The 23,257-nt window shown below is 46.2% G+C and overlaps 1 protein-coding gene and 1 long non-coding RNA gene across 5 annotated transcripts in view; one reads left to right on the forward strand and one right to left on the reverse strand.

Moving 5' to 3' along the window:
* Window positions 1–12,580, forward strand: part of LOC135913795 (RNA-binding protein 5) — a 67,515-nt gene extending 54,935 nt beyond the window's left edge. For 3 of the 4 annotated variants that reach the window (XM_065446483.1, XM_065446485.1, XM_065446484.1), the window contains 5 exons: window positions 353–543; window positions 1,796–1,849; window positions 2,958–3,064; window positions 11,117–11,246; window positions 12,355–12,580. In XM_065446483.1, the coding sequence (XP_065302555.1) occupies window positions 353–543; window positions 1,796–1,849; window positions 2,958–3,064; window positions 11,117–11,246; window positions 12,355–12,480 (608 nt within the window). In that variant the 3' untranslated portion in view covers window positions 12,481–12,580. The remainder of the gene's footprint in view (window positions 1–352; window positions 544–1,795; window positions 1,850–2,957; window positions 3,065–11,116; window positions 11,247–12,354) is intronic. The other variant, XM_065446486.1, reaches the window with a different exon arrangement.
* LOC135913796 (uncharacterized) lies at window positions 12,574–22,571 on the reverse strand. Its single transcript, XR_010568118.1, has 3 exons — window positions 21,820–22,571; window positions 15,492–15,996; window positions 12,574–12,696 (listed from the first exon to the last, which is right to left on the reverse strand). It is a non-coding gene; the product is annotated as an uncharacterized lncRNA (long non-coding RNA).
* Window positions 22,572–23,257: the final 686 nt, after the last annotated feature.

A 23,257-nucleotide genomic window follows, 5' to 3' on the forward strand; every position in this document is an offset into this window, starting at 1 on the left:
TAACAAGCATTGTACCAACCGAGATCGAGAGCCGTGAAAAGGCTGCATGCGTTGTGGTACCAACCACTCCCAATGACTCACCGCATATACAGTATATTAGAAATATCTGTTAGCAGATATTCAGTTCACAAATTGAATGATTCGAACATAGAATATTCTATTTGGTGATATTTGAGTATTTGCACGCCCCTAACTGTCGCACCAAAACCAGCGAGGGTTTGAAGACAGCTTGCTGCTTATCATCTGCCTTGCAGCCTTTCATTTTTTGTTTAATTCTTTTTCTTATTTTTGGCGCTTCCAACATTTGAAGCAATGCAAGCATTGATGTTGCAACTTTTGTCCTGTGCTACAGTCGGTGTGACCAGTGCACGCGAGACGCTGGTGCCAGAGTACGGGGGCGGCTCGGACTCCGATTCCGAGGCGGAAGGGAATGACGAGAGCCACCTGCTGGACTGGACCAAACTGGCCTGCCTGCTCTGCAAGCGCCAGTTCCCCTCTCGTGAAGTCCTCTCAAAGCACGTCCAGCTCTCGGGACTCCACAAGGTGAGAGAGGGGTGAACCCGTCGCGGTAACTTGGTGGCTGCAGCGTCGCGCTGCTGAGGTCAAGGGGTTCGACCTCCTCCGCACCAGCTGCACTTCGATGGAGGCTCTTGCACCGAGATTTAGATGCACGTCAAGGAGCCCCAAGTGGACAACATGAATGCGTAGTCGCCCACTGTGTCATAGTTTTGGCACATAAGATACTTTTTTTTTTAGTTACAACAGTGCCACCCTACTTTGCCAGTACGTCAGTCAGCTCTTTAGCAAAGACAAACAAGCTAGTTTCGTGTGTTGTTTCAGAATGCATACTTTATTTATAGCGAAAGCACAAAGAACAAATGAAAGTAGACACAACAGATGGCAGACACAGACTATGTATGAATGCCACGAAGACATTTTCTTTCGCCCATTCACACCGGCTGGTGTGCATTGCATATCATTGTGATGATGCAAAGTGCACATGTAGCATGTGGTCTTGAACATGTTATTTGATTGTCTTGCACTAAAAATCAGCACGTCCACCAGTATTAACTTGGGAGGCTGAAACTTGTAGGTTAGCAAAGAAGCTTGGTAAGAATTTGACACCCGTGCAGCGAGCAATAGAACGAAAGATGCTATGTGCAACATTAAGAGACAGGAAGACAGCAGTGGAGATTAAAGAGCAAAGAGTGGTAGCCAATAATCTAGTTGACACGAAGTGGAACGAGTGGAGCTGGGCAGGCCACATATTGTGTAGAGTTATAGAATGAGTGCCTAGGAAAGGCCAGGACGGCAGAAAATTACGTGGGATGACAAAATTGGGAAACTTGCAGGTGCAACACAGTGTCAGCTGGTGCAAGAGGACAGTAATTGGAGATTGCTGAGAAAGGCCGCTGTCCTGTAGTGCACATAGTATGGTGCACATAGTATCGCACTTAGCATAAGCTGCAACGTGCGATGAATTTGCCGTCCGTGCTCTCGTTGTAGCTCATACTCGGCACGATCCTACAACAGGCCTATGATGAGGTGGGACACCTGGGATGAGGTATACTTTTTTTTGTGTGCGCTCTGTACTTGTAACGTAGTTGGTGCATTGTTTAATAGCATTTGCTCCATTATATGTTATTTCAATACTGTTCCCCCCCCCCCCCCCCCTCTTATATAATGCTCTGTTGAGGGTCCTTAAGGGTTAATAAATGATGATGATGACACATAATGACTCTTTGATTGTGCGCCCTCATTTGATGTAGCTTACGTTTTGCTTTTATTGTTGCAGCAAAACTTGGAAACTCTGCGGTTGTCGAAAGGCTCAGGTGGTGCCGAGGGTCAGGTAGGTCTGCTGCATGTCCTTGCGTCTCACTGTTTCACGTTGCCGTTTAAATGGGTGTTCAAAATACAATGGACACGATGTTTGTCCAGCACCTTATGCAGTGCTCAAAAAAGCATGGCCTTTGAGATTGATTTTCAATTACACTGAAGGAGTCATTGCTGGGAGGTGCAGTGAGCGTAAAACTCGCAATGTAGAAAATGGACATTAATATTTTCTGAACAAAATATGGTGTTGAAATCATCTTTAGCATTCTTTATACGAGGTATCTGAATGAAGTGCTTGGCTATTTGTTGGCTGTTCGCTGCTCAGAATCTGTCAAACAGCTTTAAGTGGCGCTAACTGCACCGTCAACGTTTGACACTTACTGGTACTGCGATTAAGTGAGGGAAGCGCTGAGCAGTGACGGTTGCAAATAAGCCCGTAATCATTCGGTTATCAGAGCAAGGTTGACCATGCAGATTCAGTGTACATATTGACCACACTTTCATCCATCTGTGGCAACAGCATGACAACGATCAAAATGCATGCTTACCAGGGCACAGGCAAGTGTATGTGCAGGCAGCAGTGCTTTGACAAGCTTTATTGGCCACGTGTGGATAAGCAAACTTATTTTCTGGGAAATCCAATATTTCAGACTTCTGGTTTAGGCGATCCTGGTCCAATCAGATGTATTGGTCAATGACTCATTAGATTGACACACCGTCAGTTTTAATGCTTTTTTCTGCTCCAGAGAAAAGTAGGAGCTAAGCTGAAAGAAATAACAGTACCTCATTGTTACTTACTGATACAGCTATCACAATTATGACATGTTGCTAGGAAGTAGGTGAAATATTCCAGATTATAATGAAAAAAGAAAGTTGTTCTCAATGCATGGGGGTAAATCCGCAGCAGGTGACTCGCCAGCACTTATTGGCTAAAGCAATGGCAAGCTGACAGACAATAAGCTTAGAACTGCACTGGACAAGCGCTGACCGACAAGAATTATGATTAGGACTGTTCTCTGTGAGACTGTGCTCCTGGCCTGTCGTCTTTAGTGCTGATTACTATTTGCAGTAAATTGCAAAACACTGCTGAAAATGCAGTCATGTTCACTGCCATGTTTCTGCAGGCATACAGGGACAGAGCCCGGGAGCGGCGGTTGAAGTACGGCCAGCCAGAACCACCGGCAGCTGGCACCATGCGAGAGAAGACGGCCAGGCCAACGCCAGCCGTCCAGTGAGTCAACAACGGTTTCGTTCGATCTACTTGCTTCATGAATACTGTCAATTTACCGATGGCAAAGAACAGGTCAGCCATGCGTAGTTCTTTTTAAGCGGTAGTCTTCTCTTTTTTTTCCCTGTTCACACTTTGTGGTTTGTATGTTGTTTCTGGCCGTTAATGTGACCTTGAGGATGGCCTTGACATGTGCCCTAGAGCGAAGAGCATCGGTAAATAAAAATGTCCGATGGTTGGTCTTGAACCCGATCCCTCCAGCACAGCAGCCCAATGCTCTAACCATTAGGCCATAGACGCGTGCCTAAAAAGGTGGAATAAAACACACTTATGATTTTCCCTCGTGCCAGCCACCACTTTGAGACGCTTGGGGCATTAGCTGCAATTTGCTGAATTGCCGCAAGCGCAAATTCCATTTAAGTGATTTCCATGTAACGAGATGCTACCGCAAGCGCAAAGGTAATAGTAGTGGTAGCAGTTCGGAATAGTTTTCAGAAATTTGTTTAATGGTTTTCACATATCATGCAATGATTCTATAGCTTTGCTGGCTGGCTCTATATTTCTGCTGATGAACTTCGAGGTCGTGGGCTTGAATCCCATCTGTGGCAGCTGTATTTCAGTAAGGACAAAGGGCAAAAACATTCATGTACTTAAGATAGACGTGCACATGAAAGAACCTTAGGCGGTTCAAAGTTTATCTCTAGCCATCCACTACAATGTGCCTCATCCCCCTTTAGGGCACTAAACCCCGTGAATTAATTAATCAGTCAATACCCTCCGTATGAATGCAGATTATTATAAAAATATTTTATATATTAAGTCGGGAGGGTACTCTATGCATTCTGTAGTGTTCATATATCCACACACCCCTAATGTGTGCTAATGCCAATTACAGGAGTGCTACAGTTGAACCTTGCAATAACGAAATCGGCAGGAAAAGCAAAAAAATTTGCTTTTACGGGAATTTTATTGTTGTGAAAAGAGACAGCACGGATAGGTAACGCATCGCAAAACAAAAGATTACTGTAAAAATTCTGCTAACTGCATTGCCGATAGGACAAAGCACTCCACATGCGTCGATCAGCAGTGGCAGCACTGTTGTGGAGCAATATTCTCGGTCAATTGCTTTCGGAGACACGATCACTCTTGCGAGATTTTGCGTAACTCGGCACCAGACATAGAGCAGCAGCGATCCACGCATGCAGCAGCATTTCTCCAGCGCACGCTGTCGCCCGTAGGCACCGACGCGTCCGGTGCCGAGCGCTGAAGTGATCATATCTCGTGTACCTGAAGCCAGTCGATCGAGACTATAGCCCCTTCTTGCAAATCTACGTGCAGCGCCAAATCTGCACGCGATGCCTGTCAGGTGGCACCAAAACCAGTGTTTTTAAAGCAAGGAATGCGCATTCTTGAGCGATCGCTCAATCACGGCCCAATGTGTGGCACTCCATGCTGCGACTGCCATCTGAAGCGCCATGAGCAATTCCATGTTGGTGGGAAGTGGATTTCTTTGTTTTTGATGCATCTTTCTCACCAAGGCACACAATACACTGCCGTGATCGGCGATCGTTGTTCAAAATGCGTGTTCAGTTTGTGTTCAGTTTCGCCTCATATGATTGGACTAGGCCGTGCCGAGTCATCAGCCGCCGGGAACGGAAACTGAATGCGCATTTCGAACAACGAACTATGATCACGCCTAGTAGGTATGCAAAAACAGTCGTCTTATGTCGGTAGCAACATGCATGCTGCTTCAAACGCGCGATCAACAAACAAGATGGCGGCCATGACATGTTTTCAGTGCACATGATCACTGTTTTTGTAAACAAAAATGGCGGCACCCACGCAAGATACGTAGTGCTCAACTTCATAATTAGGTATGAAGCCTCAATTTCTCTAGAGCGCCACAAATAATTACCATATTTATTCGGATCTAGGCCAATAAATTTTTCAAATAATCATATACCGAATTCTAGGGTTGGCTTAGATTCGAAGATTTTAAAAAATGCGCCAGTTCGTAATTGCAAATGATAAATACGGTGCATAGCTCGCACCATCTAGAAAATCCAGTATCGGAGCCGCTAATAGCCGTGCCGGTAGCCAACGGAAGTACACGAGCAACATCGCTATTTTGACCTGTGTCATATTGGTATAGTACTTAAGTATCGGCATGCAGAGTGGCATTATCGTAATAGCACCAAATAGGCGATGCCACAAACGAAAAGTTGTGCTAGGCGCAGAGGCATTGTCAAACGTTCAAGCCGAGTGGGATTTCAGCCTCGATGAAAAAAACATCCGTCGTTGGAGAGGGCAACCGGAGATGCCTTTTGTGTGTGCCGCAATGAGGATATGATAGCAATAAGGAAAATAAGTGCGCGATAACAGAGGATCTGTTCACCGAAATTGCGCCACGTTTCAACGCGTACGAGCCGTGCCATACTGTCTGCGCATGCATGGGCGCACAGGCGGGAGCTTGCGCTCATCGACAAGCGTAACGAGGCTGGCAGCGATGAGGACGTAGAGTGAGCTTGGCATGTTCGTATTAAATAAATAGTTTTCATTTAGTGAACGCTGTCCTCACTTTTTTTTGTTTGGCTTACATTTAAAGTCAGTTTTTCTATTTTTTCTGGCCCCAGACATTCGGGGGTCGGCTTAGAATTGGGGCCGGCCTAGATTCGAGTAAATGCGGTTATTACATTACTTTTCAATGCGAGCATTTCAATATGCGTGCCAAGTGCAGCGTGGCTACAAACCCGAAAACCGAAGCCATTCACGGCACCAAAAGCCGATGTGGGGATTCACACGTGGTATCACAAGCAACTCAAGAGTGATTCTGTCAGCCCAGTGCGGTGGTTCAAGGCCATACAATGGCCATGTTGCTGGAAGCTGCCAAATCGACCCAATCCAATTGTGCATTTTTCTTGGAAACTCGGGCAAATTTTTTCATCTCTCTTGTCACGCTGAGCACGGAATGACTCGACTTTCAACGGCACAGTCATAGTAGTGTGTGTGTGTGTGCATGTGTGTACTAAGCTGGATCTGGGACCACGAGCCGGATGCGTCCAATTTCAGTGATGTGAATTGTCTCCAATTTCACGTCCGAAGCTGCGCTGTACTTGGTGCGCATTTTGAACTGGTTACACCGAAGGCTAATTTAAACCTCCCCTCACCAGGCCTCATAGCAAATTTTGGTCATAAGCTGGAAGTTGTTACGTGCCTTCTAGGGAGCATTCTGCTGCAAAAATTTTTCTCAAATCAGCTCATTAATAGCCAAGATATAAATATTTCAGTGCTGCGAACCCATGATTCCAGTAGGCAGGCTCCACTGCCAAGCAAGACGCTCTCTCCTCTCGCCCCGTCAAGCCTACGCAAGCGAAATTCCTTCCCTCCGTTCTCCCATACTGGACCTCGAGGATTGCATGACGCATACGTCACAGGCTCTGCCTTCATTTTTTTTTTTCGTCGCTACGCATTTCTGCTGACGCCACTGCCCATGAGCTGTTGTCTCGTTCGTGCTAGTTCACAAGAAAATGTGACTAGCGGTATAATTCAGTGCTACACAAATACTGAGGCAGAACAAACGGATCACAGAGCGCAGTCACGCGCCGGAGAATGGTTGAAAATGGCATAGTTTTGGTACCTGCGCACGTGACCGCACGACCGTGTGAACAAGTAGACAAAGCGGAAGTACATCTCTCTTGGTTCAGTGCAAAGTAAAACAAAACATGCAGACGTTCTGTTTGTGTGTTTTATTATTTCTCTCAACTTCAATTCGTTAATTCAAGCAACAGATTGCACAGATAACGGATGTTGTCTTGAATAATTCTCGAAGTCAGGTGTCGCCACGAGCGACGTCACACTGCGGACAATAGTACGTAGGCGCAGGCACATGAGTACGTCATCCTCTGGCTTTGAGCGCGGCGGCTGCAAGGAGAAGGAAAAACGCCGTTCGGTTTGAAATTTCATATCTTTCCGCGACATGTAGCGGTGTAATACTTTGCAGACATGAACAGTTATCGCGCAATGTATGCTCTGCGCTAGTCAGCTCGAAATGGCCAGACCTGGTGGGGGCGCTTTAATAAATTATTTGTGGCATTCTCGAGCAATTAGGCCCCCTAGCATGGTTACTAGGTCAACAGCTATCCAATAAAAAAAAAATAGAATCAAGCTAAACATTTTCTGACGGTTCGTCCTCAAGCCATACACATGTTGCAACTGGCAACTGTGGTTGCTTTCTTGAGAAAGGGACATCACTAGGTCGATGGTGCAAATGACACAAACCTGCAGTTGTTGATGGTAATTGGAGGCTCCGCATGAACGCAAAGCATGTGCTAATTTGTTGTGGTTGTAACAATTTCTTTCTGTGGCTGTGCAATATGAGGGGCATTCATAGAGTCTGTGTGATCGGTACCATAACTTGAGCATGTGTTCACAATAGGCACCGAAATGAGTGCATGTCTCTCTAGTTTTAGCAGAATATAATAATTGTACTCTGTGTACCGTGGGATACCACGAGGGCATCAAAACAAGATGGGCAGTGTCCATCTGGAGAATTGGTTGAAGCAAGGGCAGTGGTCTGCTTTCTGTGTTTCACGGGATGCAAGTAGAGAGAGATTCATACTGAGCTGCTGATATGGTTGCCAACCTCCTGACTTTTGAGTAAACGCCAAATGTCCCAACTGTTGCTTGTTTTTCTACTGGGTAACAATAACAATTCCTTTCTAGAATGCCCGACAGCTCATTTGCACATTCTTTTTTCGTGTGTGTGTTCATGTGCATTGTCATGAACAGAAGGCGATTTTCTTTTTGTCTTGCTCTAGTTCTGTTGGTCCTAAGCGCTCACAGTACCTCTATCTGTATTGGCAGCTGTGTACACCAGGGAAATATACTGCACCTTTCTTGTTGTAAATTGCTAATCGGTAGGATACGAAAAAAATATTTTCAACTGTTGCACATACGGACTGGGTCAGTCGCTGCCAGTCACCCCGCCCCCCTCCCCTGTCCCCAACTTCGTCCACTTGAGAGTTGACCACCCTAGCTGGTGGCAGTGACTATGTACAATGATCGTCATTGTACAGCGCCACTAGCTTGGCATGGATCTGTGTCCTTTGAAACGCAGAAAGCGAACGTCTTCATCAAACACGGTAGTACATTCAGCAAAGTGGTCGTCTGTAGCAGTACAGGCCATATTGGAAGTGAAATGAAGACATGTTGAGCAATGTCTGCTGCTTTTTGTGGGCCAACACTCGACGAAACCAACAAAAAACAACTGCCATCATCAAATGCGGGCACAGTGTCTCAAGGGGATAGAGGAATCTCCGTCCTCCTTTTTGGCGTTTGAGACACAAACGTAAACATGATGAAAAGCTCGCAAAGATAGCCGTTTTTGATACTGGAACTGGAAGAAACCACGCACACACACACACAAAAAAAAACATCATTACAGCTCTCCAAACGTTACGGCCTAGAATGCGTGGCTTTTCGGCATGAACTGCTTTTCGGAAGAGCAAAAAAAATCTTAGAAGTAGCATGCTCAGGCTTAACGCCATAGCGACAGCTACCAGATAAATGTTGTGAGAGTTAGGGTCGGGCATGTCAAACAAGTAGGGAAGAGGGGGGGGGGGCTGGCCCATGCCGTTGTCCAACTCATCCACGCTAAGGATGTTGTTGAAGGGAGGAACTGGTTCTCATTGAGAACGAGAAGTAGGAATTTATTTACAATGTCTACATGAAGGGTGGAGAACCTTACGTCTCATCAGTCTAGCATGACTGAAACAAAGCACAATGAGGAGCCGAGAACATCTGTTCCCTGGGCCAGGGAAAACTGCCGTCCAACCTTTGTCAAATTGGAGCGTCCAAAGTTATTGAAGGACCCACCTTTGAGGGCGAGGGTTCACACACTCGCTGCCGCACTTTTGTTTCACTGAACAAACTGAAAAGAGGGGGGCTCCGTAGATAGTGGTTGTCACGCTTGACTCAAGCTGCCACGTCTTGGTTTCTGAGCCGACTCTACAGTTACCTGCCATGTCTGCCGGAGTCCATGGGGGAATGCGGTAGAACACCCTTTTCCAGGAGTTTTCTTGGTCCGGGAAAGCGACAGCGAACCAGCTAACAATACTCGGGTCTTGCAAATGTGTCTCGCCTTGTGGCGCCTGTAGTCTTTCCAAGGGAGACGCATTGTTGGCTTCACAAAGCAATTTGTCGCAGCAGGCTAGAAGATCACTACCCGCACTGGCCGATCGTAACAGTGTGTCATATGCTTAGGTACCGTTTCAAGTTGCTAAAATAAAACTGTACAATTACCGGCTGTGGGGCTTTGCCAAGATTGCTTAGTCACATGTACTATTCATTGCGAACAAATTTAGCCAAAGTGAAATTTCATTGCAGTTGGCCTTATAAGATCAGATGTCCACCTCCGGCTTCATCATCATCAGCAGCCTGGTTACGCCCACTGCAGGGCAAAGGCCTCTCCCATACTTCTCCAACAACCCCGGTCATGTACTAATTGTGGCCATGCCGCCCCTGCAAACTTCTTAATCTCATCCGCCCACCTAACTTTCTGCCGCCCCCTGCTACGTTTCCCTTCCCTTGGGATCCACTCCGTAACCCTTAATGACCATCGGTTATCTTCCCTCCTCATTACATGTCCTGCCCGCGCCCATTTCTTTTTCTTAATTTCAACTAAGATGTCATTAACTTGCGTTTGTTCCCTCACTCAATCTGCTCTTTTCTTATCCCTTAACGTTACACCTATCATTCTTCTTTCCATAGCTCGTTGCGTCGTCCTCAAATTAAGTAGAAACCTTTTCGTAAGCCTCCAGGTTTCTGCCCCGTACGTGAGTACTGGTAAGACACAGCTATTATATACTTTTCTCTTGAGGGATAATGGCAACCTGCTGTTCATGATCTGAGAATGCCTGCCAAACGCACCCCAGCCTATTCTTATTCTTCTGATTATTTCCGTCTCATGATCCGGATCCGCCGTCACTACCTGCCCTAAGTAGATGTATTCCCTTACCACTTCCAGTGCCTCGCTGCCTATTGTAAATTGCTGCTCTCTTCCAAGGCTGTTAAACATTACTTTAGTTTTCTGCAGATTAATTTTTAGACCCACTCTTCTGCTTTGCCTCTCCAGGTCAGTGAGCATGCATTGCAATTGGTCCCCTGAGTTACTAAGCAAGGCGATATCATCAGTGAATCGCAAGTTGCTAAGGTATTCTCCATCAACTTTTATCCCCAATTCTTCCCACTTCAGGTCTCTGAATACCTCCTGTAAACATGTTGTGAATAGCATTGGAGAGATTGTATCTCCCTGCCTGACGCCTTTCTTTATTGGGATTTTGTTGCTTTCTTTGTGGAGGACTAAGGTGGCTGTGGAGCCGCTATAGATACCTTCCAGTATTTTTACATATGGCTCATCTACACCCTGATTCCGTAATGCCTCCATGACTGCTGAGGGTTCGACAGAATCAAACGCTTTCTCGTAATCAATGAAAGCTATAAATAAGGGTTGGTTATATTCCGCACTTTTCTCTATCACCTGATTGATAGTGTGAATATGATCTATGACCTCTGGCTTGGATCACTGGAAATGAGAAAGGGACTTCTAAAACATGAGTCACAACAAACTTATTTGCTGTGCCACATTCGCAGTCCCTACTGCTGCAAAATACTGACCCTTGTTGGCATTGATCAGTCATCGATGTTGTTGCTGTCATGGCTATTAACTCCAGTGGTGCTAAACTGGAGCACTTTGTGAATGCCTTGTAAACCATTTTAACTTTTTATTGTGGAACTAGCTATGAACCTCACGCATCAGTTTCCTTAAATTTTCAGATTTTTGTGTTTCTAGGTTTGTATAAAAATATTGAACATGGAAAGCAAAAAGCTCCTCTCAAATGTCACTAGAACTTAAGTTTGTTTTAAATGCATACTATTTCACACAAATCAGTTCCACGGTTCCCTAGGGAGAAAAGCGAGTTGTCGGTTCAGGTGTTGCATGTCTGCAGATCTGTTTGTTTGTTTGTTTGTTTATTTGTCTTGTGTGCTTGACCATAGGAGCTATGAGGAGCCGACCAAGCAAGGCATTGGCGAGGACAACATAGGCAACAAAATGCTTAAGGCCATGGGCTGGTCTGAGGGACAGGGCCTGGGGAAGACCAACGCTGGCACAACGAACATTGTTGAGGTATGCCTCAACAGCCATTCGTGCCACTGTGCCACTTCCATTGCTGTTTATGGCTTGTTTATGTCTCCCTGGAGGCATTGCAGATTATGAAATCTTGTTTCCTGATATTGGAGGGCATGAAACTCAGAATGTGAGTTCCGAGTTTCATTTCACCTCGGCAACTAAAGTCTTGCCTGCTGCTTAGTAACTTGCACATCCGGTTATTTGAAAATTTTCGGGTGTGTCAAGTTCTTGATCTGCAGCAGACTTTAGACTTTGTCTGGAGTTCAGATGAAGGGGTGTGCACTGAATCTATAGGAAACTGAACATAGATTGCCTAATACCTGCTTAATACCTTTGTTTAGCAGATGTTTTTGTTCATCATTAGGAGACAGATGACAAAACGCTGCCTTAAGTTTTTTACTTATCTGCACGATACAAGCAGCATTGCATCATGGGAACGCAAAATATGCTTTCGTGTTAGATTTGGGAGCACATTTGTTTGTACTTGCGAACCTATAAAACCTGTGCATTTGATTCGGGGGCATGGTAGAATCTGGCAAACAGTGCCATATGTAGCTGTGGCAAGTTCAAATGTTTGTGTGCCTCTTCTAAGTCAGTCAGTATAATTTGATTAGTTTTGTCAGTCCCATCGAGGCTGGGATGACGCAAGTTGATTGTATGAAGAACAGTATGCTGATGTTGCTGTACGGATGTTAAAGATGTAGTGACACGAAATTTTAAACTTGGCTTCCTGTTAATTTGCATTTTAATGAATGTCTAAGGTCTCTAAACCCTAGAAAAATTATGGCGAATGTCGGAGCACCCTGAGTAAACTACAGTAACTCTTATTTCTACGAACATTGGCATTAAATCCTACAAATAAGTCTAACCATCGAATGTGACCAGCTGCAGCAAGATGGCGAGGTTAGCCCATTGATAGAAGTTCACAAGGAAAACACGGCCTATGAAAAGACAGGACACACACTTTTCGGTCTCTCTTTTCCATATTTCTTGCTTTTTATTGCTTTGCGTGCAGCCAGCCATGTTGTGCGTCGTGTGGCATGCATATCAATAATAATAATAATAATAATAATAATAATCAAATGCTGATTATGTTGCTTTGCAGGTTCAGCGGAGGGTTGCCAGTGCTGGACTAGGCGTCAGAGGCGCCACATATGGAGCGACGGCCGCCAACACTTACAAGGAATCAGTGAAGAAAGCCATGGCTGCACGATATAACGAGCTGAGTTAGCCTGTTGTGTGCAAGGCTTATTTATGTAAGATACATGTATGTAGAAACTGGGTCCACACATTGGGCCCTCGGTGCCAATAAAAAAAGCATGGGGTCCAAACCGTCTTGTCTGTATCTTCCTGGCGCCTCGTTTAGTCGGGCACAATTTCCCATTGCAGCGAAGGAAAAGGTGCAGAGGCAAAGGTCACGCGTGTCTGTGCTGCTGAAAATAATTCCCTGATTAGGGAACGTGAAACATAAGCATCTTAGTTACTAAATCACTTACACTAAGATAAGGAAAATATAAATATTCAGAATCTGAATAATTTTTCGCATTGATATTGTTACAAAAGCATACAGGAGGAGATCACATAGCACATGGCTGCATGGGGACGTCCTATACATGACGGTAATATATTACAGCAGAAGCAACATTCGAAAAGCAGAAGCACCAGCTTCGATGTGCGTCTGCAAAATAAGCTGCAAAAGCATGTACATAGTAGAATCATTTGCAGTTTATAACAAATGGAATGACAAACTCAAACGTCGTTCTAAGGGGATATATACAGAAATAGTGGATATAACAAAGTAATTTAAGTTCCCCGTAAAATCCCTATAGAGACATGGATAAAACCTCGTTTTAACGCAATGAAATTTTCCTGCCAATGGAATTTTGTCTCCAAAACAAACAAACAAACAACAACATACCTGACTAGCGCACAGGGTATATCACTTTCTGCAGGGTTCGACACTCTCGCGTCCCCATGTTGAATACACCATCGAACATTTCTCACCGCTGCGCACAAGCAGTAGCTCACTATCGCACGTCTCCACTGAGCTCATTCTCTTGCGAGTGTCTGGCTTATACTTATTCACATATACTATGCGTTGCCTCCAAGATCTCCCCGGCACAATCTCGGGGGTCACGTCCAGGCCTTGCCTACACCTGCCTGCGCGAGCTTTGCCACGCTGCACTGCTACATGCGGTGGTGAAAAATATTTGTGCATTGGGTGCTCTCCCTGGGGCGCGCCGCACGGGCTGGCAGCTGGGCATGGCCTCTGAGATCGCATTGGCACCCAGTGCAACCACTAGGTCTCCTCGATTTAGCTGCACTTTCTGCACTAGTTCAGGGGGTGCAGCACTCTAGCACTCGATTTGCCAGTGTAGCTAGCGCCACCTGCACTTCGGCACTCGATTTGACGTCGTGCTGCACCAGTTCATGTACACTTTGGCACTAGACTCTCCGCAAGTTCTTTTCTCGTGCACGTAGTGCAAGGCTTTTGATAGCAGACGACACATGTGGCTCCGTGGCCATGCGGGTGTTGGTAAACGGCATCGACGGAGCCTGCTATTAGTAATGCAGTACGGACGCCAGTTTTTTTCAGGTTGTGTACACAGCATCTTGTTAAGGGCGCTTTCCGGGTTCAACTGCTGCTAAGTGCACTGAAGGCCGGGATTTTCCCTCGGGTCACAGTCGTTCGAATTAATTTTCACGAGCTTACCGCTACCTCGACGTTAAGTTTGTGCGAAACCACATCGGTCACTCGTTTGAAACGTTGTGTCATGTATAAGTCAGAAAGGTGTGGAAACCGTGCTTGGTCATGCTTTCTGAATAATGACACACCAACAAAATAACACACCAACAAAAGAAAATCCACAGCCGCCCAGTCGCAGCAGACGAAGGCCTGTACGTTTCTGCACTTTTGTCCTCGATTTGACCGCTGCACCAAAAGCGCTAGTGCCGCGCTACACGCACACTTGAAGAACTGGCGCTGCACTGGCACGACACTTTTCTGAACTAGTGCAAAAGGTGCAGCCTAATCGAGGAGACCTACTGAGGCCACGAGCTGGCCAAACCCAGCTGGTGCGGCGAAGTTTGCTTGCCTCTCGATCACACAGCGGAGCGCTGTGTTGTGTGCTACGTGTTGCTCGACCGCGACGAGTCAATGCATTGGACAAACCAAGTGGAAAGCAGAAGCGAAAGACCATCACAGCGGAACAGAAGATAGCTTTCTAAAGTCTGTCACGTCAGGTGCTAAGAAGTCGCGGGTTCTACACGCCAAAGATTCCTTTGTTTTATTTGAATTTCATCGCATGCAGGACCATGTAGAAGTTCCGCAGGCCGCAAGGTCATATTCTTATTTACGTGTTTACAATTGTGCACCCCATTTGGCATATATTGCAGTAAATGGTTGGCTATAAATAATAAGCGGATATAACAATGTAGTTTCGGCTCCTCCAACTTTGTTATAACAAGGTTCGAGTATAGTTGCAAAAAAAATTCTTACATTCAATATGGAAACAATGCAGTTAGAACCTTTGAGAAAAGTTAACATGCATCTGTTAATATACGGAACAAGCTGTTTCCCTAAATAGGCGTAAAGATGAAGACTGATTCTGAGTGGTACATTATTGAGTCGTAAATTAGAATTTTATATTTTCGCTTTGCTCCTCCACATTTTTGCAAATACAAAACTGCCGCAACTAGCAAGTTACACCATTTCTGTACCTCCTCCGAAATAAGAAATCGGAAAACGTCATTGAACTCTAGTGGACTATTTTGCCGTGACGTGCGTGCAGGAGCCCCTAGCTCCCTAGCAGGTTTACCTCCTCCAGGGCAACAAAGAGTTGTCTGCAGGCACAGTACACACGCAGGGGCGTGATGCTGCCCAGTGCGATATCGCCAATTCCCGACTGCAGCAGCTGCGTGTGGGGTGCGGAGCGTAAAATAAAGTCGAAATGTGTCGAGACACTGGTGAACATTGCAAGGACATGAAAAAGTGGCATACACATCCATTGCGAAATGAGGGTGGTGAACACGGGGACGGGAGCTCAGTGATAAGAATCGTAAATGGCGCAAATTGATGCACTCGCCTGTAAACATATGCAGTCATCAGAGAAGAGTGCTCATGTGGGTGAATAAATACAAATGTAAGCATTGCGAAAGGCTAAATGAACAGTTCTCATAGAGTATGACTAAACATTGGAAAACTCTCTGTGAAATCAACATAGATCAGTTTGGCATACTAACCTGAATTGATAGTCTTTGTGGTGGTCTGAATCTGTACATGTCGTTGCACCGGTCGCAGAGACACTTGAACACACTTTGAGTGCCTCCCACAGTTGCTCTGTGTACAGTGCTCACGGAATGAAACGCGTCAATTTAGGGCTAAGTAATGTGCATACTTTCGTTTCAACCGGCCGCAGTTCTTGTCACACCGACGTAATTGTGGCGTGTACACTTACATCGGAGTCCTCTTCACCTTTGGTGATCAAATTCCTAGCGACATGACATGGTGCTCTTGCGTACTTTGCACATATGTAGGGTTCTACTAAATGATCTGTGTCCTATTTCATTCCGTGAGCACTGTACCTGCATCTGTGCTGCACGAGGCAGTTGTGGTCAAGAAGTCATTTGTGCCACCTGAACAACATGGATCAGCTTCCACAGCTGTTTCTGCTCCCAGTGGGGAATGCCCCTCCTGCATGTCAAGCTCTTCATTCCCATCACTTTCTCTCAAGAGAGCATCAATGATCTGTGTAGTTGACAAGAAAGAAGGAGGGGAGGGTTAGAAGAGGTCAAAGAAAAGCATGTGACACAGTAATGCATAAAACAAGGACCTGCGATTCTATGCTTTAGCTGAGAAGTCATGTGCTCCGTCAACAAACAAGAACAAATGTGCTAGTTCTTGGATAAATACACCATAAATTATTGTTCATTATGTATTTTGTATGCTTTGCAATTTGTGACACAATGTAGTATATGGGAAGACAAAAATGCTAGTCTAAGTGCAAGAGTTTAGTACCCCTGTCACACACGGGCACTTTGCATCATGATCGAGCCCGATTTGAATTGGACCACCATCCTGACCTCGTGTTGCTACACAGACAATTTAAATTGCGATTTCACTTGATCCGGATAAAGTAGATCGCGATCCAGGCACTGTGATCGTAGGATGTCGCCTGCATAGGCATGCATAGTGGGCTCAACCAAGTCAATCCAGACTGCTGGACCATGCAGCAGCAACCATTCTTGATCGCGATTGAAAGTGCGTGTGTGGAGGCAACAGGCCAGGCATAGTTTATGCGATCGTACTCATGAGCAATGGCATGTTTATATTGTGCAATTATTTGTTCATACATCCGCATACTCACGCCAGTCGCTCACATCCACACAGTCAGTCATTCATATACAGGATGTCCCAGCTAACTTTAGCCAGTTTAAAAATATGCAAATGCCACGTAGCTGGACAGAACAAAGCTAATGTTGTTTGCCGTCGCTTTGGGATACTCAAACTGCTTTTTCCATTCTGCATAATTAGATAATTAATGTTAATTCATCGACTCAATGTATTGAATTAGATGAAAAGTCAGTGAGGAAATTGTAGAGAGAGATAAATGGGATGGGAAAGGCAAGGAGGTTAACTGGATAAGATTCTGGTTTTTTACCCTGCACTGGGGGAAGGGCAAGGGGAAATGAAGGTGGAAAGAAAAGCACAAATGCAAAAAAAAAGTAGGGAAGATCGTGAATGTCCATGAGAATTAGTCTCCAATAGGCCACTCAACGTAAAAGTTTCAAGAAAAATGTAGAGCGACATGAAAACTCCCGACACAGCTTTATGTTCCTCCATACGTGCTACATAAAAGTTTTTCCGAGCGTGAAAGGCCGCGAATAGACGCAAAGTGCTTGAGCGATCAGTCGTGCGATAATTTGCGTGCATTTGCAGGCTGCTTTCACACACGGAAAAACACTTTTATGTAGCACGTATTGAGGAACAGAAAGCTGTATCGGGATTTTTTCATGTCGCTCTACAATTTTTCTCATTGACCCCTTTCATTTAATTATAATGTATGAAAAGTTGATTAATCATTTAAGACTAATTATCTAATTAGGTGGACTTTAAAAAAAAAGTTTTGAGTATCTCCAAGCGATGGCAAACAACATTGCCTTTGTTTTGTCCAGCTATGTGGCATTTACATATTTCTAAACTCAGGCCAAAATTAGCTGGGACACTCTCTCTCTCTCTCTCTCTCTCTATATATATATATATATATATATATATATATATATACATATATCAGGCACGTACCCAGGATTTTTTTTCGGGGGGGGCCCACCACCCCCATCATCATCATAATCATCATCATCATCATCCTGTTTTATGTCCACTGCAGGACGAAGGCCTCTCCCTGCGATCTAAAACCCGAGTGCATAACCCGAGTGCATAAAAACTGCGTAAAAACCCGAGTGCGGAGCAATGGGAGGGCCTGCTCACCAGCAGCGAGCTCACCGCCCAAAGGGCGATCGTGCAGCACGCGTGCGAAGTGGCCAGGCTCAGTGGAGCCCTGGAATAGGGGCACACCCGTGCTGAGAAGCCAGGCAGCAAGCGCAAGGCGGCTCACCGCTAAACCCCTTCATAGAACCAATAAAGTTTTTCTCTCTCTCTCTCCCTGCGATCTCCAATTACCCCTGTCCTGCGCCAACCGATTCCAACTAGAGCCCACGAATTTCCTAATTTCATCGCTCCACCTAGTGTTTTGTCGTCCTCGATTGCGTTTTCCTTCTCTTGGTACCCATTCTGTAACCATAATGGTCCAACGGTTATCTAGCCGGCGCATTACATGACCTGCCGAGCTACATTTTTTTCTCTTGATGTCAATTAGAATATCGTCTATACCAGTTCGCTCTATGATCCAAACCACTCTCTTTCTCTCTTAACGTTATGCCTAGCAATCTTCGTTCTGTCGCTCTATGCGTGGTCCTTAACTTGCTCTCAAGTTTCTGCCCCATATGCACTGGCAAAATGCACTGGGAAACGCACTGGCAAATGCATTGGCACTGGACATATTGCACTGGCAAAATGCACTGATTGCACACCTTACTTTTGAATAATAATGATAAGCTTCCAGTCAGGAGCTCGCAATGTCTGCCGTATGCGATCCAACCTATTTTTATTCTTCTGTGAATTTCCTTCTCATGATCAGCGTTCCCTCTGATTAATTGACTTAGGTAAACGTACTCCTTCACAGTCTCTAGTGGCCAACTGGCCATCCTGATCTCTTGTTCCTTTGCCCGGCCATTTATTATTATCTTCATCTTCTGCATAATAGTATTCAACCCCACTCTTACACTCTCTCTGTTAAGGTCTCCAATCATTTGTTGTAACTCATCTGCATTGTTGTTGAATAGAACAATGTCATCGGCAAACCGAAGGTTGCTGAGATATTTGCCGTCGATCTTTACTCCTAAGCCTTCCCAGTTTAATAGCTTGAATTCTTCTAAGCACGCAGAAAATAGCTTTGGAGAAATTGTGTCTCCCTGTCTGGCCCCTTTCTCTATAGGTATCTCCCTGCTTTTCTTGTGTAGAATTAAGGTAGCTGTAGAACCTCTGTAGATATTCTAACGCGAAAGACGAGTCAGTAAGACGAGAAAGTATTTACAGATTACATTTACAACAACGGTTGCAGCGCTGACCGGTTAGATTCACAGCGCGAGCCCAGTTCGTTCTTCCTCCTCTTTTCTGGAGTGATGGCGCCTACGCGCCTCGTTCAAACAAACAAATACCTCACGCATGTAGCAACATTTTCCAGGCGTTTTACGTAAGCGTTCTGTACTCCTTGATTACGTAGTGCCTCTACGATTGCTGGCATCTCTTCTGAATCAAATGCCTTTTCGTAATCTATATAGGCCACATAGAGAGGCTTATTGTAGTGTGCAGATTTCGCGATAACCTGGTTGATGACATGGATGTGATCCATTGTAAAGTATCTCTTCCTGAAGCCAGCCTGTTCCCTTGGTTGACAAAATCCAGTGTTAACCTTATTCTATTGGAGAATATTTTGGTAAATATTTTATATAATACTGGGAGCAAGCTAATGGTCCCATAATTGTTCAATTCTTTAACGTCTCCTTTTTTGTGGACTAGTATAATGTCTGCATTCTTCCAGTTTTCTGGGACCCTTGCAGTCGATAGACACTTCGTATAAAGAGCCGCCAGTTTTCCAAGCAATATGTCTCCTCCATCTTTGATTAAATCGACTGTTATCCCCCCTTATCCTCCCGCTCTTCATCGTTTCATGTCTTACAGGGCCCTTCTGACCTCATCGCTAGTTATAGGATAGTTTCTGTATCCTGTTCATTACTGTTTCTAAGTGAACTATCGTGACTCCTCTGGGTACTGTTTACAGGTCAGCTTAGAATTTTTCCGCTGTTTTTACTATATCTTCGAGATTGCTGATGATATTATCCTTCTTATCTTTTAGTGCATACATCATGGCTTGTCCTATGGCAGGTTTCTTTTTTAGTGATTTCAGGCTGCGTTCATTTTTTACGGCTTTTTCAGTCTTTCTTAAGGTATTGTTTCGAATATCAGTTATTTTCGCCTTGTTGATCAGTTTTGACAGTTCCGCGAATTGCGTAACGCTGTGCGGCCGCCAGTCCCATACAACCGCGTAGAGCGCAGGACTCTGCGATTCTAGACGTACTGCGCTCACCGCGAAAGGTTAGAAAAACACCCATATAAGCGCAGCAGAGAAGTGGCTACGTGAGGCGGTTCGACCGATAACTGTAGAAGCGTCATTCAAAACAAGTAATTGTTCTCCACTTTCGGCGGTGTTTTCTCTACTTCCCTTTTAAATAAAAAGATGTTGATCCATAAATATTCTCATAAACAACGGTTAACTTTTTTATTATTCGCTTTTGCTTGCAGTTCGGTAGTTGCCTTGGCTCTCTCCCTTAGTAGATCGCTTAATTTCTCAACTCCTTGCAATTTTTGTTTCCAGTTGCCAATTCTGCACGAAAAATGCTATACAGTTAAGGAAAAACAGACGAGGCAATGGGCGACAGTCATCTTGCTTATGGGCTTAAGGGTTATTGCAGGGTTTCATGATGGACGCTCTTTCACATAATTTTATTTCCCACCTTATATAACCCATATCACGTGTATATGGTTCCAGGCATCTGCCAGCGTCGCAGCGAGCCGTAACTCAAGGAAACAATGAAGCAAAGGGATAAGTTAAACGCAATTGGTGTTTTCTCCGGCCGCAACTCGTTCCATGAGAGTACAGACCAGCTGAGTAACAGCCGCATCCCTCTCCTGGTCCCAGGATCAGCCTAAATAAAGAAGGTTGAACTAACAAAAGCAACAGCTATGCGCGTGACGGTTGAATAGATGGTGACAACTGAACGCATCTCGAGTTAATCGCGCGGGTGCGGAATCTACGAGAAAACTGTCCTTCACATTACAAGAGATGCCGATAACTACCGCCATATAAAAGGAATGAAAAAGGCAGCGTAATGCTGACCGATGAACAGCTGCGAAGTCTCAACATTGATCTGGCGGCGCTTTAGGAATGTGTGAGGAATGGTGGCGTGGGTGGGGAGGGGGGGGGTATGCCACTTGATTTCGGGGGGGGCCCGGCCCCCCCCCGGGCCCCCCTCTGGGTACGTGCCTGATATATATATATATATATATATATATATATATATATATATATATATATATATATATATATATATATATATATATATATATATATATATATAATGACACTCGCGGCCACTCCGCTCTGTGATGAAGGATGACCAGCGATGCTGTGTATGCGGGCCCCTTAATGGCGAACTGCACCTCCGCCGCGGTACGCCCCGGCATTACAATACCTTCGGGATCGGCGCATGTTTGAGGAGTGCTTAACGCCTGTCCCAACTCCGCCGCGGGTCGGTCCGCTATTGCACTATGTTCGGGATCGGCGCACGTTTGGGGAGATTTGTGTCTACACACGGACTTGATCCTAGGGGAACTAGCCCTTAACAGCTTCGCTGTAAAATGGGTTACATCTGTGTTTCTTAATGAATGACAACGACGAACGCTGGGGCAGTGGCGCGTTCGCGCCGAGGGGCGCCAACGAGCCAGCTGTGGAAGACGCTGGAGCCAATCCAGATGATGATAGTTTTGTGTCTACACATGGACACGATCTTGGCTGAACCAGCGCTTAACAACTTCGCTAGAGAGGCTAAGGTTTCCAGCCACTATAACTTCGCTGTGAAAGTTCGGCCGGATATGCTGCACTCCTGTAACACGTGTAGGGGAAAGCCTGCTGCACACTTGGTAATGCATTAAGTTATGCGACCGGAGGGGTCAGACTTCTTGCAAGACATAACGAGCCGCAGTGTGAAGTACACGTGTGGCGCTTTAGGTCGACCTCCTCAACGACACATGCGAGCTCTTAATCCACTGCCTGCTGTAGCCAGTAAGTGTTGCGTTGATCACCGGTCTTGCAATTGCCGTTTGGACGGAAGTGTCGAGAATACGTAGTATCTGCATGAACGGAATCCGCTGTGAGACCATGCGCTCGCTCACCAAGTTGCTATGGGGCAGATGAGGCGGCTTTGGAGGACCGACGCATCGGTTGGTCGTGGAGTGGTTTGGCATCCTCCCCTGTCGAAGTGAGTCGACACACGTGCGACACACGTTAAACTCCGCCACGTTTCTCGTTGGGAAGTGCCGGTGGAGAAGCTCGCACGACGCTGCCTTCACTCGGGTCAAATCGTTCGCAAACCACAGTCCACCGCAAACGTCGCACTCACTCCCACACGGATTCTCCACGAACGCCTTCCGAAATCGATTCGTCGCCGCAGCGCACGACTGACGACGCCGAGCCTCCGCTTCCATCCTACGAGCATCGATCTCTTCCTCAAGCCGTTGTCTGCGAGCTTCGGCCCCCTCTCTACGTTGCCGTCTCGCATCGTCACGTTGCTGCTTTCGTAGTTCGGCTTCTTCGGCTCGTTTTCGACGCTTAGCTGCGGCTTCGCGCGCTCGTATAGCGGGGTCAGATTCGCGCCAACGACGTTTCTCTTCGACTTTGCGTCGCATCCTCTCGGCAGGGGAAAGCAGCACTCGCGGTCGAACGCCTCGCTCCCGCCGCTTCGCACGTCGCGCCTCGTTTCTCGCTTGGCGAGCATCCTCGGCCGTAGCGTACTTCCGAGGCCTGCCGCGAAATCCGCTAGGCCCCGGGCGAGCGTCCTCCATCGCAGTCTCTCTAGCTGCAGTCGACTGTTGCCACAATCACCGCCGCGTGACGTCAGCGACGCAACACCTGTTTTGGTGCCTGCGCGTGCCCAACATCCTCTAGAGAACTTGTTGGCGTGCCTCCGTTCCCCTCTCCACCCTACCCTCGCTCGCAGAAGGTCACGTGTTCTCTCTCTCTTTTTTGTACCACTTGACTAGACGCCGCGTTTTTCCCAAGGCCATCGCGCAACGCGCCATTCGCCTTCACAAAAACGTTGCACTTTACCTGTTTCCTGCGGCGTTTTTCTAAAGCGCTACAGCGCTTGGCTTGCAGGATGCATCATTGCGGGAATACGATCGGCACAGCGTCTGGCAGCAGCCTCAGTTTTTTCACAGGCAATCCCGAACTCTATGAGCAGGCGCAAAAAAAAAATTGGAGGACGCTTAAGCTTCGCCTTCAAGAGTGGGACGCGACAGCGTTCCCGTCGACCCGCCAAGGGGTATAAGACAATGCGCTACGCACAGCAATCACTTACGATGCGCCCCGCATCGGACTTAGCGCCCACCTATCACGCGGTGAACGTCGAGCAACGCAGCGTTCGGCGCGACAACGAAACGTGCGCCTGAGCGAACGAAACGAACCAAAGAACTCGGTGTCTCGGAGGGAAAACGATCTACGCGAACGATCACGCCAAACGTCGTGATCGGCACGGGCAGAGAGATAGTAATCTAAACCGGAAGCACGGCGAAGCGTCGTCAGGGGAGAGGGAGTCCCGCGACGCGCCTGGCA

The sequence above is a fragment of the Dermacentor albipictus genome, chromosome 6 (assembly GCF_038994185.2).
Source record: "Dermacentor albipictus isolate Rhodes 1998 colony chromosome 6, USDA_Dalb.pri_finalv2, whole genome shotgun sequence".
NCBI classification, from domain to species: Eukaryota; Metazoa; Arthropoda; class Arachnida; order Ixodida; family Ixodidae; genus Dermacentor; species Dermacentor albipictus.